Here is a 20,886-nt window from a genome sequence, read left to right on the forward strand (position 1 = left end):
TGAGGAGGGCTGTGGTCAGTGGTGGTGGTGATGATGCTGCAGATGGGGAGAGGGTTTCCTGTGTGTTGCCATGGCGTCTGAAGCAGACAGGTGTCTGTCTCCGTGAGGGGGCTGATGGGAAAAGAAAGTCGTGAGCTCTCAAATCTCCTCCTTCTCCTCCTCCTCCATCCTGACCCCCCCTCCCCTCCAATGCTTCCTCTCATTTTCTTACTCCCTCTGGCAAAGACGACTGGTGGTGGTGGCGGTGACGTATGATGTCATGTGTGATGTCACAGTGCAGTAGACGCACGTGCACTTTTACAACAACGGTCTCGTCTGGCGTCTGACTCACCATCCTTGAAAGGGGCGTATTATTATGTAGCAGCAGTCGAAATGACAAAGAAGAATTAGGTGGATTCATTAACCTTTAACCCCTGACCCGCTGTTCAAACACACTTGTATTTACCGGTGGTATCCAGGGGGGTAGATATGCAGCCATAAATACCATGGCACCTCCTCCTCCCTTCACCATCCTTCCTTTTAACCCGCTAAGGGAATATATAGCTTTTAATTCATTCAAAGTTGGACGAAGTTGAATAATCGAGCGAAAATGACAAAATGATGAATCCATCTCAGCGAGATTCCCTGGAAATACTGTGATGTTATTCATTTATGTAGTTATTGTTCTTCCATGTTGCATTAGAGGCTAATAACGGTGCCGATTCATGGCCCGGATCTCTAATCTGGATCCCCAAGCTGCACTCTGATTATGTAACAGTGAGTGTGGAGGGCAAATCCCCCCCCCCCCCCCCCAACAAACATCCATTAATTAGATGCTTTAACTGCAATTAAACTGCACTATGCTGCCATTCTAAATATAGGGATTTCTTATTAAATGTAATAAAAAAGGGCAGTGTATTCTGTCATAAAGCATATCCCAGGGTTCCTCCACCTTCTCCAAAGTCAAATTCAAGCACTTTCCAAGCACTTCCAGGTGCATTTCCATGCTTTTCCAGCCCCTTCCAGCTGTGGTAAACTCCATCTTTGTACCAATCCAATGGTCAGTATTCAGTCTACTTATTATGTCACTTGTTCATCACATTAAATGAGATGTTATTGTCCTCTAAACAACCAACATGATGTTTGGAGACAGCTTTTTACAGAAGGACCACAAATGAAAGGAAAACTAATTCCACTAACAGATCCACAGAAATATAATCACCAACTATTTTCATCATCTGTTCATCATCAAAAGGCATTTTTCATAAAGAAATGTCAGAAAATGCTGTTTTCAGTCCCTCAAATATGGAGATCTTCTTTTCTCTGTTCTATCATAGATGTCATCACATACAACACACATTTCAAGACCTTTATTCTAAACCCAAGCACCAAACCATCAAATGAAAACATTCAAGTGTTTTCAAGGATTTCCAGTACCCATACGAACGCTGCCTGGTTTCTACATCGTAGTCCTGGTTCGGGTTCTCCCTCGCACCAGGTCTGGTACTCTGCTGAGTAGTGGATCAATCCAATCGACCTTTCCACTCGACCTCGGGGCTCATCACGCCTCTCACACGCTTGGTTGAAGAGTTTTAACTGGCTTTTGTCTCACGTTTGTGATTTTGTGTTTTTAAATCTTATTTACGGTGGTATTTATTTCTTTGCTTGCTCATTTTACTGTTTGGATCTGAAGCACTTTGTCTGTAGAAGGTGCTTCATCAAATAAACCTATTATTATTATTATCTCCATAAACAGGTTAAGTCTTCATGAGTGGAAACTGTAGTTTTGTAGTCGAGGCGTATTCACAAATTGTGACGTAATTGTGTGGTGTTTTAATTATTTTAATCAATACAATATTGTAATTGTGTACATAGTGTCCAAAACAACATGTTTGGACTTCCAACTTCCATGTCAGCGCATAATGCCATTGGGACCATTTGGGCACAATTTAATATATATAGAGCCCATTATTAGCCATTAGCACTAATGCTAATTGCTAGTGTACACATATCCCAGCCTTGCATGTTAGCGCAACTTCACATATGTTTATACGTTTATCCTGCATTCTGTCACCATAACAGACCCTTTACACCGCTCTTAGCTAACCACAGTCATAAGAGTGGTTGGCAAGCTACCAATAGGCATTAGCAATTAGCGCTAGCATCATTTAGCATAAGCTAATAGGAAGCGTAACTGTTATCAATTAAAATGCAGACCGAGTCCAGCAGTTCATGTGGTGCTTTTTTTCCCCAAATGTTCTGCAACTGTAGCATGAAAGCATGGTGAAGTTAGCATGCTAGCAAGCTAACTAGCCAGCTACTTAATGCTTCATCCAGAGCGAGGGAAGCACATGACTCCTGCAGTCTGATTCTCTGACTCAGCAGGTTTGTTAATGTGCCGAATCTAATAAGAGGAAGGCAGCGTTGTGTTGTTGTAATTAAACTCTGGTTGTGGACAACGAGGCCGGATAAAACTCCGTAACACAAGTCGTAACACGATCTGAGGCAATCTTTATCAGGACACCTCGCCGGGTTTTTAAAACCAGAATCGGTTTATTGCCAAGTACGTTTTCACATACAAGGAATTTGCCTCGGGCTTCAGTGCGCACAATATTTATAACAATAAACAATAAAGCAAGTACTGCAGTCAAGAACATAAATGAAATAATAAATAAATACAAAATAAATCTTTTTTGAATTAATTTAATAAATAAAACATAATGAAATAATAAATATAATAAATACAACATTTTAAACCCACAAGGACGTACCAAAGAAAAAGAGTGTCATGTCTTTACTCTAAACATTCTGCTAACGCTTGTTGTTTGAATAACGTGTCCCTCAGATCGATAAGTACCTGTACTCCATGCGGTTCTCGGACGAGACGCTGAAGGACATCATGAACCGGTTCCGCAGGGAGATGGAGAACGGGCTCGGCCGTGACACCAGCCCCACCGCCACCGTCAAGATGCTGCCCACCTTCGTCAGGTCCATCCCCGACGGGTCAGGTGAGGGGTCACCACAAAAACACACATTTCATGTGTGTGTTTTTTCTCCATGCCGAAGTGACCTCAGTGTTTGAAAGTTCTTCTTATAATACATAAGTCCACCACTTATAATGCGTTATAAACCTTGTTATAAGGTGTCATGCATGATTATAAACATGTATAATGACTGTTATAAAGCCTTCTAAATGCATTATAATGTGTTATAAATATGCTTATGATGCATTATGTATGTTACCTTCATAGAAAATGTTTGTTTTTAAATCATGTGCATTCTAGGATCCTGCTGCCCAAAAGAAAAACTTGTTTAACCCAGAAACTAACTTGGATGTCGAGTTCTGATCGAAACATTCAGCCAGAAGTTAAATATTAGTTAAATATTGAATTACCTGACGTTCCTCAGCATCACGGCCTGGTGTTCTGTAGCTGAAGGGAACTCTCGACTCATCGATTCAGCAAACAATAGCTGGAAAGAACCAAAGAAACACAAATTAATAATCTCTTTCTGTCCCTATATAGACTTTTATTATGGAATATATGCATATATATTCAGAGGGGGGAAGTAATGAAGTACAAATACAACTTTTTGTACTTTTTTATCTGTGCTTTCTACTCCTCACATTTAAAAAAAACAAGCTTGTTACTTTAGTTGTAATGCATTTGAGGAGAATTATAGATTATTATTTTATTATTAAAATGATGAGAGATTCAGTATAAAATAGATATATATATATATGGATAAAGTGGATACTTTTTACTTTCTACTTGTAGTACATTTCAGAGCCTCTACACTTTTACTCGAGTAAAGAAGTAGAATCAGTACTTGTACTTTTACACAAGGATGTGTACTTCTACTTGAGTACAGAAGGTCTGAATGTATCCAAAAGAGCAAACGGTGCTTAAGTTGAATATAGTGGGATGACGAGAGCGTATTAAAATGTGAAAAACACTAAAACAGTTTACAAGACAGTATTATTTGAAGAAAATCACCACGTTATGACCGTATTGATGAACCGTAGTGAAAGTCAGTGTTTTATTCGTACGTAAAAAGAAAGCTTGCCATAACGAGGAAGACAAACCTGATCACATTGATCACATTGATCACATTGATCTGGATCACACGCTGATAACACCGACAGTGTTGCTGCAGCCGGCCGGCGGCGTCCCGGTTTCCCTTCGTCCACCAACAATGTGCTGACGCGGTGAAACCCGCTGTGTGACATCAGCCTCTTTGTGTGTGGCGCTCTGGATCTGGACTCGCTAGATCACGATTGTTTTATGTGGGTTTTATTGTTCCTGCCGCCCACGATCGACCCTCTGTACTCGTCTCATCAACACGCCGCCGCCGCACAGGGACGGGACTCAGACGTTTTAACGACCCGTGTGATCCGTCTGCACATTAAATATTGAAGAAAGCCGGTCTGAGGAGCCGCTAGCAGACGGTAGACAGACTAACTGGATTACATTCTGATTACGTTTATATACACATACGATATAATCAACGTCACAGTGTAATTTCATTTTAAAAGAACATGCAGAAGTTAGAACTGAAATATTAGTTTACATCATTATTGGATGAGGGGGGTCTGTATATATATATATATATATATATATATATATAATATATATTCTGAGGCAATATTCTGAGGGAAAGACTCAGAATCTGAAAATACCAAAATATGACGAGGCAAAAACAATCGTATCGCAGCCTGAAAATGACCACGTCATGATTATTTGGACCATAATGAAGTCACAGGGATTTTGATGATCACATCTTTACAGCAGACAATACTGTTGTTACCGGGGAAACGATCAGGAAATACAAAGTTAGCGGTTTCATAATTTTTAAGCCGTTTTTGAATCCAGATTCGTTGTGACAAAGCAGGGTTATTGTAACGTACTGAACGTCCTCGGAGACAGATCTGGGATCTGCTTGGTTTGTCCCCAGTCAGTAAACAACAGGCACACACAGAAATAACATGAAGTGGCTGTCAGGAATACGTGTGTGTCCTGAACGAGGCCAGAGAGCGTTATAAATAGCCTCAGGTTTCAGCGTGAGGTCACTAAAGGGCAGAGAGGAAGCCGACGCCGACACTTACAAGTGGAGTCGACGAAATCACGGCGAAGCTAACAATGAGGATAACAAGTGTGAAAAAATCAAATGTATCTATCTTGAGTCAAGGTCCATTTACTAACTTATTCCTGGAGCTTTCAACCACGTCTCACATGTCTCAGTGGAGACGGTTGTCATGGAGACGGCTTGGTTACCACTGAAAACTGAAAAGAAAAAAGAAAAAAGTACTACCAAATTAAAATGTCGATATATGTTGTGATAGAAAATTATAAAATCTGATTTATGTCTTTTAATCAACGTAATAATTAGAATGATTATGAATTATTATTATTAATATTAATACTTATTTCCGATATATATATATATATATATATATATATATATACTGTATATATAGTGTACGTTTTGTTGGACGGTGGCTGTAAAGTGGACTCATAAATCACTCACACGTCTCTATGCGAGGCAGCGGTCACGTCTCATTCCAGTCGGGTCAGAGAGATAAACTAAATGAAGAACATTGTTTTCTGGTAAGGGAAAGGTCACGGGTTCGATGCCTGCAGCAGGACGTCAGCACACATCCACACTATCAGGTGTTTTGGCTGCGAGACACTCGATCCTCCTGTCCTCAGATCAGTGTCAGATAAACGCCCCGAGAGCTGAATTAATCATACTAATCCAAAATCAATGAGTTTGTAGAGAGAGAGAGAGAGAGAGAGAGAGAGAGAGAGAGGGCACTAAATATCACAAATGATTAAATCATAATGTTTTAATATCAGTAGGAAGAATACAGGGTATGAATATAAGGATATAACCATGTTGTACACTGTAAAAGGTGTGGTGATAATGAGTGTATAGGACGTATGTGAATATATTGTGCATTTATAGATTATAGTTATTTTATTTATGTATTATTATTATTTTAAGTTCTGTATTACGTGAGTCATTATTTAGGTAAAGTTAAGCTGCAAAATTAAGAGTTGTTGTTACCAGTTATTATTTGGGTTCTGTACTATTAATATAATTTATTAGTCTATATTTAAGTAAATTAAGCTCTATTATGACTTAATTCCATGTTAAAATGAGAAAGTAGAATTATGTACATTATTAGTTATTTTCGGGTGTTTTCTTTCCTCCCTAATGAATGAAAAGATTTCCTGCAGCTTTAAATTAATGGGAAATATATCATCAGTACGTAATAATTCAATTGACTATGTGACGTCATGATGATGTCATCACTCCCACCGCCAGATGGGGGAGAATAAAGCCTCCATGTCTGAGTCTCTGGTTTGTCTGTGTTGGGGGGCAGAAAAGGGGGACTTCATCGCTCTGGACCTCGGGGGGTCCAACTTCAGGATCCTGAGGGTCAAGGTGACGCAAGACAAGAAGCAGCCGGTTCAAATGGAGAGCCAGGTCTACGAGACCCCCGATGACATCACCCACGGCAGCGGCTCTCGGGTAAACACAAGTACACCCCCCCCCCCCCCCCCCTCACTATCTCACCCCTCTTTCTCTACATCTCCCCCTCACTCTCTGTCTCCCCTCTTTCTCTCCCCCTCTCTCACCTCTCTCTTCCTCCCTCCCTCTCCCTCTCTTTCTCCCCCCCTCTCTCTCCCTCTCTCCCTCTCCCTCTCTCACCTCTCTCTATCCCCCTCTCCCCTCCCTCTCCCTTTCTCCCCCCTCTCTCTCCCTCTCTCCCTCTCCCTCTCTCACCTCTCTCTCTTTCACCTCTCTCTATCCCCCTCTCCCCCCCTCTCTCTCTCCCCCTCTCTCTTTCACCTCTCTCTATCCCCCTCTCTCTCCCTCTCTCACCTCCCTCCCTCCCCCTCCCTCTCTCTCCCCCCCCTCCCTCTCTTTCTCCCCCCCTCTCTCTCTCCCTCCCTCCCTCTCCCTCTCTCCCTCTCTTACCTCTCTCTCTTTCACCTCTCTCTCCCCCCTCCTCCCCCCTCCCTCAAGTATCTCTGCCTAAATACACAGTAATCTCTGATCTTGAATATCATATATAAATACACTGTCATAAATACGTACTCATGTTTTGGTTTTGGGCGTCAACACATCGAGCTCAGACACTCCACTGTTTCGGAGGTCTTCAAGGTCAGGGGTCAGGGTCAATACGTGTAAGATGACCCCCCCCTCAATAACGGCGAGTGTAACGACAGCAGAGTCAGAAGCGCCGCCGACCTTCACTTCCCTCGTAGGGAACAGCTGGCGGCCGCGTTGTAACGTGATCACCACAACAGCAGCGAGGCTTTGTGATTGGTCGGCAGCGTGACTCGCTCAGACAGATGCTGTCTCATGAAACGGCGAGGAGACAGCTGCCCACAGACGTGTTAACAATGAGGCTTGTTTTCATCGGGGAGACGTTTGGTTAAATGCAAACAAAGTGGATTCAAGTGAGAATCAACATTCTCGTCTCCTGAAGACATTTTAAATACATTGTTCTACAAAGAACCCAGATGTTGCTACTGATGGACAGTAATCCTTCACACCAACTCACCTTTACTGTTATTGTGTTCAGGCTTGAAGTGTGATGGAATAAAATAAATAAAGGCAGCTTATTATTTATTTTATTTAGCGTTTAACACCTTTTTGTTTTAGTTGTGTTCAACATCATTTCAATCAGTTCATGCAACTTTTTCAAAATATTAAAAACTTGATTTTGTCGCCTAAACCTGAAACACATCATCCTTTTAAGACCGACTGTGACCGAATTAAGAAACCTAATGTGGTTCAGGGACAAATTATACTTCCAATTAAAACACAAAGTCGTGGTGAAGCTTGCAAAACCAAAAATGAAGTTGTTTTTCTAAATATAAGTGTGGAATGTGTGAAGATAAAGTTATTAATGTAGACTGTGTACTAGACATACACAGTTTATTAGGTACACCGAGCTGAAACCAATCCCTTCACGAAGGTTAGAACATTGTGTTTTTATTTTAACTATTTAATAATAATAATACATTTTATTTAAGGCCGCCTTTCTAAACACTCAAGGACTCCTAACGGTTAAAACAAGCAAAATAAGAAATGATATTTACGAGGTTTTGGTTTAATTTGTGCTCACTGTGAAGACTAATTAAAATGTAATTGATTGAATTTGGTCTGATTTGTACCCTGATTCATATAAATAGGATATACATAATAAAAAATAACACCTCTCACTGCAATGTAATACAATTTAACAGCATTCAAAATGATCATAAAGTTGAACCAACTTTCTTTGTATTTTCTTCACTTAATTGGGTAATTAGTCTCTTTGTCTTCTCTCCGTTATTGTTTCTCTTTATTCAAACTTCCCGTTTGTTTGTGTTGAGCTCGTAATTAAACATTATGACCTTCGTGAAGGCAGAATCCTTTTTTTTGTTTGTTCGGTGAACCTAAGAGAGCGTGTGCATTTTATTGTGAAATTCTTGATGTTTCCCACAGTGCATCATTAACTTATAATTAGAAGTGTAAGATGTTTGTTATTTTCTCTCTGCAGCTCTTCGCCCACGTTGCAGATTGCCTCGGCGACTTCATGGAGAAGCAGAAGATCAAAGATAAGAAGCTTCCTGTGGGCTTCACCTTCTCCTTCCCGTGTGCCCAAACCAAACTGGACGAGGTCAGTTACATAGGTAGATGTTAAAAAGGGATATAAAAAAATATTGTTATTTTGTCATTATTTTTATTTCTTTTCTTTTTTTAACAAAAAATAATTGTATATATTGTGCTATATAATGTACCCCAATTTCGATTGTTTGAGTTTGAATGAATAAAAAAAGGGATAAACTGTATTTTATCCATATTTCCCTCCTTCATCAAACGTGAGCTGGAAGACGTTTTCTTTCATCTCGTGGAGACAAAGTCTATAAAACAGAAGTAGACGGATTGTGGGATATTTGAGAAAATATTATTCTCTATCAGTCTACGGTTTACTTTTCACATCATTTATTTTAATAATTTTTTACATTTTGCTCTCTTAGAAAGTATTTATAGCGTAATTGTTATTTTATGTCTATTTTATTTGACTTTATTTTATCTGTGACTTTTACTGCGTTTGCACCGAGACTAAGTTATTTAATTTCTGGTAACGAATGCTGGCATCGCTGCCAAAGCACACGATTATAATAAAAATACATAGTGAAGATGTTGAATCTTGTTGCAGGCCGTGTTGGTGACGTGGACGAAGAAGTTTAAAGCCAGCGGCGTGGAAGGGATGGATGTGGTGAACCTTCTGAACAAGGCCATCAAGAAACGAGGGGTGACTGCTTCTTCTTCTTCTTCTTCTTCTTTTAAATAAAATACAAATAATAATAAATAAATCAAATTTACGTACAACTAACAAAAATAATAATTACGTTGCCGAGGGAGGGACATTTAAAAGCTGTGATATTCTTTGACGTCGTCATGGTGATTTACTTATTGCTAAATGCAACCGCGGAATATAATTTGATGAGGTCGTTGTTTGCAGGTATAATACGACGAGCGGCGCCACCTACAGTGTGATGAGGTTATGATGAAACAATACGATTCCTTGCAAATGATTTTTTTTCTCTTAAATGCATTCATTTAACTTTAACAACAGAGAATAAGTTTTTCTGACTTTTTAACATATTGTTTTAGCATAGAGGCTATTTTGTAAAAAAACCAAATGCACTCAGTTATTAAAGAGAAAGACGATGGCTGTTCATTCCAAACTCAATCACGATGTTTGGAGTTGAAACCTAATCTTGTTTTGGTTCGTTTGTTTTCCAGGACTATGAGGCAGACATCATGGCGGTGGTGAACGACACGGTCGGCACCATGATGACCTGCGGATTTGACGACCAGCGCTGTGAAGTCGGCATCATCATCGGTAATGGCAGACTTCCTGTTTTCTTTTTAAGAACCCCAATCGGGCAAAATGAATAGATTTAACAAACTGAAATCAAATGTAGTGCATAAATGACTCATAAGATTATAGGCACAGCTGTATACCCAGGAGCTAATCCAAGTTCTTGTGTTCCTCCTCAGGAACGGGAACCAACGCCTGCTACATGGAGGAGCTGCGTCACATCGACCAGGTGGAAGGAGACGAGGGCCGCATGTGCATCAACACCGAGTGGGGCGCCTTCGGGGACGACGGCTCCCTGGAGGACATCCGCACGGAGTTCGACCGCGAGATCGACCGCGGCTCCATCAACCCGGGGAAGCAGCTGTAAGAGTCTCCTCTTCAGAGCTTTATGATACAACGGACAGTGTGTTTCTGAGAAATGTCAACAGGTTACAGACATTTCAAAACAATACTCCTCAAACTGAAATATAGAGTACGTGCAAAATAGAGCTCAGAAGGCACTGAATTATGTCAGTTTAATATGCAACAAATAGCCACTGTTTATGTGTGCTTTACTGCAGAATAACAGATCACTGAAGACATGTTTAGTGTTCAGTGAATGTTAATCTCCAGTTAAACGTAAACCAATGTAGAGTCAATGTTCTTAAAGTCCCGGTGAAACGAGCAGTTGAGGCCGTGTCCACGCGTACCAAAACCAGCTTTTTCCCAGGTTTTCCTCGGGGTCGCGTCAAGAAAATCTGTGTCCTCATGAATCCACTGTAAACGGCTCAGCGAGCTGTGGTAACGCTGTAGTACATATTACAGGCCTATATGTGGCGCTGTTTCTGCTACAAAAATACACCAAAAACAGAGAAGAAGAGCAGGCACATAAAGCTTGTGTGCTGTATACAAACAGACAATAGAAGAAGAAACCGAACACATCGAAGGCTAGAGGGGCGAGGGGCGGGGCGATGACATCATCACATGTGTATTTGCCGTAGACACAAACATGAACATGCAAGGGCGCCGTATTTGACTTTTTCACCCTGGTTTCAAAAAAGTGCTTTTACAGGCACCAAAAACTCCATTTGGACAGAATGTGCAAGACTTCTGCGTTTACACACAAAAAAACGTTCGGCCTTAATAGCAAATTCTTTGCATTTGATTGGACTGCGAAACAATAAGAAAAAAGAGGGCGGGATTAGCGATAGGAATGATTTGGGGGCTTCCTTTCTCACCTGTTCGGTGAGACGACGAGGGAGAACTCGTTATCCCAGCATTCATCTGCAGGTACCGCCCGTCCTGCAGAGAAAGAGTGGGTTTCAAAATCAGCAAGGGTTACCTTGAGTGAATTAGATCTCGGCCGCATCGTTGCCCACTGATTACTGCACACACACTTCCTGTCTCTCTCCATGTTGCTCTGTCAGCTACTATGACCCACAAGGGCCTTTGTCTTTTTTTAACGAGTGGTGCAGCTCGCTAGTCACCCCAAAGCTTTTTTGATTGGATGTTTTTTTTTTTTTTTGTAAACGCCCCTGGGTGCTACATGAGTCATCAAACATTTGAAATGATTTTTACGGAAGAGAAAAGATTTGATGTAAAAAAGAAAATAAATAAATACTCTTGATACTGATCTTTGGACATATTGACATATAAGAAGAGATAAATGAACAATTAACACGTGGTTAATGCTGACCTAACGCCATGTTTCTGTCTCTCTGCTCAGGTTTGAGAAGATGGCGAGCGGGATGTACATGGGGGAGCTGGTTCGACTCATTCTGGTCAAGATGGCCAAAGAGGGTCTGCTGTTTGAGGGGCGGATCACCCCCGAGCTGCTGACCAAAGGGAAGATCGAGACCAAACACGTCTCCGCCATCGAAAAGTGAGTCCAGTTAAATATTTGATAAATATTTATAATAAAAAAAAGGAACAGAGTCGAGAGAGGGGGGCGATATTCAGAGGAAAAAAGTCGCAAATATGCCACTTTATAAACTCGTAAATATGCTACTTTATAAACTCGTAAATATGCTACTTTATAAACTCGTAAATATGCTAGTTTATAAACTCGTAAATATGCTACTTTATAAACTCGTAAATATGCTAGTTTATAAACTCGTAAATATGCTAGTTTATAAACTCGTAAATATGCTAGTTTATAAACTTTTTTTCTCTCAATATTACTCACTTTTTTATTTATTTGTTAATGTATTTCTTCCTACAGTGGCCCTAATACGCCGTGGTATAAAAAGATCATCGTTGCCTTTTAAAAACAACTAAAACCCTTTGATGTTTTTGTGACTCCAGGAGTAAAGAGGGGCTGAAGAAGTGCATGGAGATCCTGACCCGGCTCGGCGTGGAGCCGTCCGATGAAGACTGCCTGGCCGTGCAGCACGTCTGCACCATCGTGTCCTTCCGCTCGGCCAATCTGATCGCCTCGACCCTCGGAGGCATCCTCGCCCGCCTCAAGGAGAACAAGGGCGTGGCTCGCCTGCGGACCACCGTGGGCATCGACGGGTCGCTCTACAAGATGCACCCGCAGTGAGTACAGCGACACGGACACCTGGGGTCTCTGGTTGCCCCCGACAACGACAAAACTTCAGAAATAGAATGAGATACTTTGGGATGAGGATCCTCAGAGGAATATGGAGGATGCACAGCAGACATTCCTTCTACTGCGGGGAGGATTTCCCACAAGTCAGTCTTAAAAACACAAACATCTATTTAAACATCTAAAGTCAGCTTGATGTCTCTTCATTAAAAACATAAAAAAAACTTTTCATTATTCAGATTAAATTATTCTGAGCAAACTGTAATTAAAGGTTGATATTAAAAACAAAATAAGGTATTCAAGTTTAATATGTGTAGATAAGTAACGGGTCATTGCTTTGAACATCAGTTTGATTATTTAAAGATCATCATATTGATAAATATATTTATTATTATTATATGATGTCATGTACTGTACACGTCCACATCCCAGAGCGTTTGGTGTTGAACCAGCAGCAGAGATTAACATTATTGTTGTTATTATTATTATTATTATTATTGTTATTATTATATTCTGCTGTAGCAACCGACCCTCCCTCTCCACAGATACGCCCGCCGTCTGCACAAGACCGTACGCCGCCTGGTCCCGGACTCTGACGTCCGCTTCCTGCTGTCGGAGAGCGGGAGCGCCAAAGGCGCCGCCATGGTGACGGCGGTGGCGTACCGCCTGACGGAGCAGGCGCGCCAGATCCAGCAGACCATGGCGGAGTTCCGGCTGAGCAAAGCGCAGCTGCTGGAGGTGAAGAAGCGCATGCGGGTGGAGATCGAACGAGGCCTGAAGAAGAACAGCCACGAGGAGGCCACCGTCAAGATGCTGCCCACGTTTGTCCGGAGAACGCCGGACGGGACAGGTGACCAGAAATATCTATATATCAGAGTTTTCTCTCTCAACTGTTTAAATCACTGATGCACAACTTAGTCTAAACCATAGAGATTTCAATGAATATATCAGTAAATCTATCTATAGTAGGTGTGTAGGGAGGGAGACACTTTATGGATCCGGAGGGGAATTCAAGCATCCAGTAGCAGCTTACATGACAGACCAACATATATCACATAATAATAATAATAATAATAATAATAATAATAATAATAATAAAAGAAAATCTGAAAGCACAAGGCGCCGCCGATCGAGCGTTAATCGAGTGTCTACATCGTCCATTACTTTGCTTCTCAGAAACGTACATTTTAACAATAAAAGCCCAAGACGTATAATATCCTTAACTCCCGATATTCAAGTCAAGGTGATTCCTGTGACTTTTAAACTGTGTTGGTTTAAGCATCTCTCCTTGCCATGCAGAGAACGGAGACTTCCTGGCTCTGGACCTCGGAGGGACGAACTTCCGTGTGCTGCTGGTGAAGATTCGCAGCGGGAAGAAGCGATCCGTGGAGATGCACAATAAAATCTACGCCATCCCCGTAGAAGTCATGCAGGGCACAGGGGAGGAGGTAAGGACTTGGGTTTTAACGCTACGCAAAAGACGTGATATCTCATAAAACCTCTGAAAACATCTGTGTGCCTCCAGCTCTTTGACCACATCGTGCACTGCATCTCCGACTTCCTGGACTACATGGGGATGAAGAGTGCTCGCCTGCCGCTGGGCTTCACCTTCTCCTTCCCCTGCCATCAGACCAGCTTGGACGCCGTATGTTTCTCCAATCGACTACCTCAAATATATATACAGAATATTCAGGAATGACAAAGACCTTTTAGAAACCAGGACGATCTTCAGATCTACTAAAAGCAGCCTGAACATCTGCATGAGTCAGTTAGTTAGAGCCGGTTAGCTGCCTGACCAGAGCTGGTCCCGAAGGGGCCGGACTGATGGAAGGGTCAATTGAAGAGGTTTAGAATTCGGCCATCTTCAGCCGGCTGCTGGATGTGGCTGAACATGCTCAAGCACCGTGTTCAATATTATATATTATTTTATTCTTAGATTTCTAACGCCCGATTTTTGTTGTTGATTTTATATTAGGTGAGGCTGTTATAAGGGTTTCATGCCTGCTGAATAAATCAAATATAGATATATTCTTTTTAATCCGTCGTCTCATATTTCAGCCTCCTAGTTCGGTGTTTCAGCCAAAAGGCCGCTCTCACCTCTCACATGTGTTATTATTATTAATATTATAACGCTGTTTGTTGTTGATGCTTCCCGGTAAAGTGTCGTGTGCTCTGCAGGGAATCCTTGTGACCTGGACCAAAGGCTTCAAGGCCACCGACTGTGAGGGTGAAGACGTGGTGGAGCTTCTACGGGAAGCCATCAAGAGGAAAGAGGTATTTGCAAAAAGAAAAAAGAAAAAGCCGTTCTGTTACCAGGACTGATGTGACGAATCAGCCGCCAAACACTTTCTGTCATATTCCTTGAAATACTGGAAACACACCGATAGCAATGAACAAATTAAATGCCCTGACGTATCTGTGGCCGTCCAATCAAAACAGTCGGGCCGGAGAAAATAATTGGACGGCCTGCCCGTCTGTCAATACATAATTCCTGATTGTTTGGTGTTCTGTGGGCGGGGCTTTGAACAGAGGTCTGAACGAAGGGGCGGGGCTTTGAACAGAGGTCTGAACGAAGGGGCGGGGCTTTGAACAGAGGTCTGAACTAAGGGGGCGGGGCTTTGAACAGAGGTCTGAATGAAGGGGCGGGGCTTTGAACAGAGGTCTGAATGAAGGGGCGGGGCTTTTAATGGAGGTCTGAACGAAGGGGCGGGGCTTTGAACAGAGGTCTGAACAAAGGGGCGGGGCTTTGAACAGAGGTCTGAATGAAGGGGCGGGGCTTTTAATGGAGGTCTGAACGAAGGGGGCGGGGCTTTTAATGGAGGTCTGAATGAAGGGGGCGGGGCTTTGTCAGTTCAGCGGGGGGTTTTTTTCAAATGACCTACTCTGCCTTTAACAGCAGCCGTAAACAAACACATGTTTTACTTCTGATTATTTGTATCTGTTTTGTATTCACATTTTTGTTAATTCAATCGTGACTTTTTGAGTTTCTTATCATCGATTTGGCCTTTTTAGATGGAGAATCCAGTAAGTGTTTAAGTGACTGTAAATCGTTAACGGAGAGGTAAAGCGGCGCTTATTGTTGTAAGAGCATGTCATAACACCTGGAAACCCAAACTTTCAGGATACTGAGGAGGAGGTTTCGTGTGCTTTGGGGCAGAGCTCTCTGAAACACAGCTTGGTGTATTTTATCGTGACGACTGTTTTAGGAATGCAGAGTGAAGTGCTTTGTGCTGACTGAGGCCTGATATTAATCAACGATTGCTGGATGTAAAAATATGGACTTAATATTGCTTCTTGAGGTTGAATGAAAACCTGGAAACATAAGTGATATCATGTATTAACAACAAACAAACAAAAAAGTAACCATCTGGCATGTTTAACCCGCAGAGAAACATCTAGATTTACCATTCTAATCATTTAAAAAGCAACATGAAGTTTATGGTTTGTCTTTTTTGTTGTTGTTGTTGTTTTGTTTGCCTGTGTATGTACGTTATTGTATGATCTTTTTTTTCTCTCTATCTTTTCTTTTCTTTTTTCAAATTTATGTATTATTTATTTTTCTGTAATTTCTCTGTTATTATGTAGGGATGATAAATAATAATAATAATAATAATAATAATAATACTTTTTTAAATAAATGATTGGAGCTCTGGTATGGGTTTTCGTCGTACTTCCGCCCGTGATTTAATGATGACATCATCATCGTCTGTTTTCCCCAGGAGTTCGAGTTGGACGTGGTCGCCATCGTGAACGACACCGTGGGCACGATGATGACGTGCGCCTACGAGGAACCCACCTGTGAGGTCGGGCTGATCGCCGGTGAGTTCACACGTTGACACCATAATATAAAAAAAGGACGTTTCAAACTAAAAGCTGTTAGAAACGTCTCAGATGTGAATGTTGAGAATCCTGAGGGGGTTTCTGTTGAGGCTGATGGGCCGTGTGACCCCCCAGGGACCGGCAGCAACGCCTGCTACATGGAGGAGGTCAAGAACGTGGAGATCGTGGAGGGCAGCGAGGGACGCATGTGTGTCAACATGGAGTGGGGAGCGTTCGGAGACAACGGCTGCCTGGACGACATCAGGACGAAGTACGACCAGGCGGTGGACGAGAACTCGCTCAACGAGGGCAAACAGAGGTGAAGGACGCCAACTACACCCGTAATAAACTACCCCGCCACCAAACTACCCCTCTAACAAACTACCCCAATATCAAACTACACCGCCACCAAATTACACCTCTAACAAACTACCCCACTATCAAACTACACCGCCATCAAACTACACCTCTAACAAACTACCCCACTATCAAACTACACCTCTAACAAACTACCCCACTATCAAACTACTCTGCCATCTAACGGCACCACCATCAAACTACACCGCCACCAAACTACACCTCTAACAAACTACCCCACTATCAAACTACACCACCATCAAACTATCTAACTACACCGCCATCTAACGACACTGCCATCAAACTACACCGCCAACAATCTACACTTCTAACAAACTACTCCGCCATCTAACGACACCACCATCAAACTACACCGCCACCAAACTACACCTCTAACAAACTACCCCACTATCAAACTACACCGCCACCAAACTACACCTCTAACAAACTACCCCACTATCAAACTACACCGCCACCAAACTACACCTCTAACAAACTACCCCACTATCAAACTACACCGCCACCAAACTACACCTCTAACAAACTACCCCACTATCAAACTACACCGCCACCAAACTACACCTCTAACAAACTACCCCACTATCAAACTACACCGCCACCAAACTACACCTCTAACAAACTACCCCACTATCAAACTACACCGCCACCAAACTACACCTCTAACAAACTACCCCACTATCAAACTACACTGCCATCAAACTACACCGCCATCAAACTACCCCACTATCAAACTACACCGCCACCAAACTACACCTCTAACAAACTACCCCACTATCAAACTACACCGCCACCAAACTACACCTCTAACAAACTACCCCACTATCAAACTACTCCGCCATCAAACTACACCGCCACCAAACTACCACCATAAAACTACATCACCTCCAAACTACACAAGGATTTCCAGCACCCTGTTGGTTAGATGATTATTTGCTTTAAAAGGTCATTGTTTTCAACCTGGGGTTACAGTTTGTGGGTTTGCTTGTAAAAGAAAATGCAACAGTGAATATTTGTCTTAAATCCTTAAGAACTTCGGTATCATGTGACGGAAACCAACCAACCACAGAATGAACCGTCATTAGCTTTTTCATCTTACCGTTAACGTAACATCCGTTCTCTTTCCGTCCAGATACGAGAAGATGTGCAGCGGCATGTACCTCGGAGAGATCGTCAGGCAGATCCTGATCGACCTGACCCGGCGCGGCTTCCTCTTCCGGGGCCAGATCTCGGAGACCCTGAAGACCAGGGGCATCTTCGAGACCAAGTTCCTGTCCCAGATAGAGAGGTGAGGGCATCACTTTAGCGTGTTTTAATGTCAGTGTCACTTTTTAGAAATTATTGTCATATTTCAAAAAACATATTTTAAAATGTCTTTTTTCTTTTTAATAGAATTTTATTATCTAACAAATTTTTCATGCAACTAAAATGAGGTTTTACTGCCGTACGCCGTCGTACAAAGGAGCAGAGTATCTGCTGCAGCGCGATCACGAGCACGTAGGCCGCCATTGTTGTTGTCGTTATGAGACGTCGCGGGGGAAGAAGTCGGGCTAGAGGGTCGGGGTGATGACATCGGATGCGTTTTTTGCCATCTACACGAAACAGAGAGGCTTCGTTTTTTCTTTTTCACCCTGGGACCTAGGTTTCAAAAAAGTGCATTTTCAGGCACCAAAAATGCCGGATCCATGTGGACGGTCGGCCCGAACACACAAGACTTCTTCATTTACACACAAAAACGTTTCCATATGGGCGGGGCCTTAAGCAGCCTTGTTCCTATAAAAGTAGCATCAGCAGGGATAACACCAGGTAGGGAGGGGGAGGGGGTGCAATGTGACAGCTCTTAGTTTATGCCGTGTTTAAGCCTACCTTAGCCTCTGGGAACAGCTGTGAGGTATCCGGTGACTCTCCTGCTGTTGGCTGACCTCTGACCCCCCTCCTCCTCCACCACAGCGATCGTCTGGCGCTGCTGCAGGTCAGGGCGATCCTGCAGCAGCTGGGGCTCGACAGCACCTGTGACGACAGTATCATCGTGAAGGAGGTGTGCGGCACGGTGTCCCGCCGCGCGGCTCAGATCTGCGGAGCCGGGATGGCGGCCGTGGTGGACAAGATCCGTGAGAACCGAGGACTGGACCACCTGGACGTCACCGTGGGGGTGGACGGCACGCTCTACAAGCTGCACCCACAGTAAGGACGTCACTATTTCAGTGGCCTTTAATGAGAAAAGGGGAGATTTATAGGTTAGATATAGGTTTATAAATCGTGTTGCTCTTTATCAGATAACACCGCAATTGAAAGTGTTTTCACAGAACAATAAAAGAATACACCATTCTAAATGCATTATAATGTGTTATAAATATGCTTATGATGCATATTTATAACACAATTACATTATAACAATGTCGCCACAGACACGGAGATCCTATTTCTGGGCAAAGCAGCAAGTACAAGCACTTTCATTAGTGGGTCACATGATCAATCACCATTGTTTTAACTCACTCTTTGACAAATAAAAACTTAAAGGACTATTAAATAGATAGAACCCTTGAGTGAGAAGCTGTATCTCTGTTTCTTTTTGAGTAGCGAACGGCTTCCCAACCACAGTTTCCTGTCGCTCTTCCTCCCTCAGCTTCTCACGGATCTTCCAGCAGACAGTGAAGGAACTCGCCCCCAAGTGCGACGTCCAGTTCCTGCTGTCCGAGGACGGCAGCGGCAAGGGGGCCGCCCTCATCACCGCCGTGGGCTGCCGCCAGAGAGAGCTGGACGCACAGCAGCAGCACTGAGGAGCTCCGCCCCCCCACCACCACCCAGTTAGAGTCCTGGATAACCGCCCGCTGCTGCACCACCGCCACAGCCCCCCGACTCCATCTTCCCTTGGCAGCCGTGACTCCACCTCTGCCCCCACCCCCCTCCTCACACAGCCAGAGTGTCATGCTGCATGAATAGAGGATTAATTATCTAAGTGTTTATTTATACTGCACCAGAGGGTTTATTATTTCCATGTTTGTACATTTTTCCTCGCTAGCTCGTCAGTAAACTGATAAATCTAAACTCCTTTAGGTGTGCAATATTTGTGTATTGCTAATTTTATTTTTATATGGAGGCAAATATATAATTGTATTTATATAGCTGAGGCCACTTTTGAATCCCGGAGGTCATTAGGATTTTTTTTTTTTTTTGCAAAGGAGGCGGAACGTCATTTTGTCATTTTTTAAAACCGGCTCCACGGTTCACAAAACCAGTTCCCAAAAAAAGGGCTTGCTGCAAAACATAGGGTTGGATGCGAGAGTCACGGCTGTTCCAACATAAAATAATCACTCATTTCTGTGCAACATGCTCACATGATGTGTTACTAACCATTTATGTTGTGTACCTGTCAATGTAACTCACATATTAAAGTATTCCTGCAGCACCACGCCGTCGGTTGGAAGTGTTAGCATTTACTGTTGCTATTTGTGAACTACTATACCTTTTTTTTTTGGTGTTGTGATTGATCCCACTTCTACTCACTTGTATGTGCAAAAAGAATAAATGTTTTATGGCCCCTCCCCCCCAAAAAGAAAAAAAGAGTGGATACAACGAGCGCCTTTGTGTTTATTTGTGGCCGAGTGTTAGTGCGTCCTGCTGTGGTGACCCGTAGCTTTCGATGTCCAAAGCTCTGTGGAGACTGCATGCCTTACATTAAGACAAGAGGAGAGCGCTGGGTCAGTTCCTTTTTTATTTATTTTATACGTCAATATAGATTTTGTGATCAACACAGTGAAAAAAGTGAATTCATTAAATTATATATTTTGTTGTGGAGTAACATCCTGGTGTGTCTTTTCTTAAAAACGATGGAGCAGTGACATGCCTGGACGTGGAACGCTGGAGGGGAACTCCATAACGGGCAGACACACGTTAGTACAGAAGAGTTAGGGGTCATACGAAAAGGAGAGAAATTACAAAATAAATAACCTTACTTATTGGGATTGCACATTTCTGTTGCTTTCTTAGAAATACTACAAATATAGCTCATCACCTATACAGGAAACAATAATACACTTGACAGTGTCATAGAATCGAGTGGTGTCTCCTGGATAAATGTGAAGCGGGAAAACTCAGGTATTCACACAATGAATGACAAGTTGTTTCTTCAGTCAAAAATAGATTTTAAAACTCAAATAAGCTGCTTTTATTTTGGGGGGTTTAGTGAAAGCAGGGCATTTTGACATCTGTTTACAGAATATGACAACATCACAAGGGTTAAATAAAGCTTGGTTGAGGTGTATGTTGTGGAGAACGAGCATTTAAATATGTATAA

The 20,886-nt window shown here is 42.5% G+C and overlaps 1 protein-coding gene across 1 annotated transcript; it reads left to right on the forward strand.

Annotated features, from left to right (window-relative positions):
• Positions 1–2,794: 2,794 nt before the first annotated feature.
• Positions 2,795–20,391, forward strand: LOC311011169 (hexokinase-1). The gene is made up of 17 exons (XM_084005964.1): positions 2,795–2,987; positions 6,365–6,513; positions 8,537–8,656; positions 9,200–9,295; positions 9,790–9,889; positions 10,048–10,231; positions 11,574–11,729; positions 12,152–12,385; positions 12,941–13,245; positions 13,695–13,843; positions 13,921–14,040; positions 14,574–14,669; positions 16,115–16,214; positions 16,350–16,533; positions 17,722–17,877; positions 18,540–18,773; positions 19,216–20,391. The coding sequence occupies exons 1-17, from the start codon at positions 2,846–2,848 to the stop codon at positions 19,367–19,369; spliced, it is 2,679 nt and encodes an 892-aa protein (XP_083862090.1). The 5' UTR covers positions 2,795–2,845; the 3' UTR covers positions 19,370–20,391.
• Positions 20,392–20,886: the final 495 nt, after the last annotated feature.

This window comes from Eutrigla gurnardus (assembly GCF_963514095.1).
Source record: "Eutrigla gurnardus genome assembly, chromosome: 3".
Lineage (NCBI taxonomy): Eukaryota > Metazoa > Chordata > Actinopteri > Perciformes > Triglidae > Eutrigla > Eutrigla gurnardus.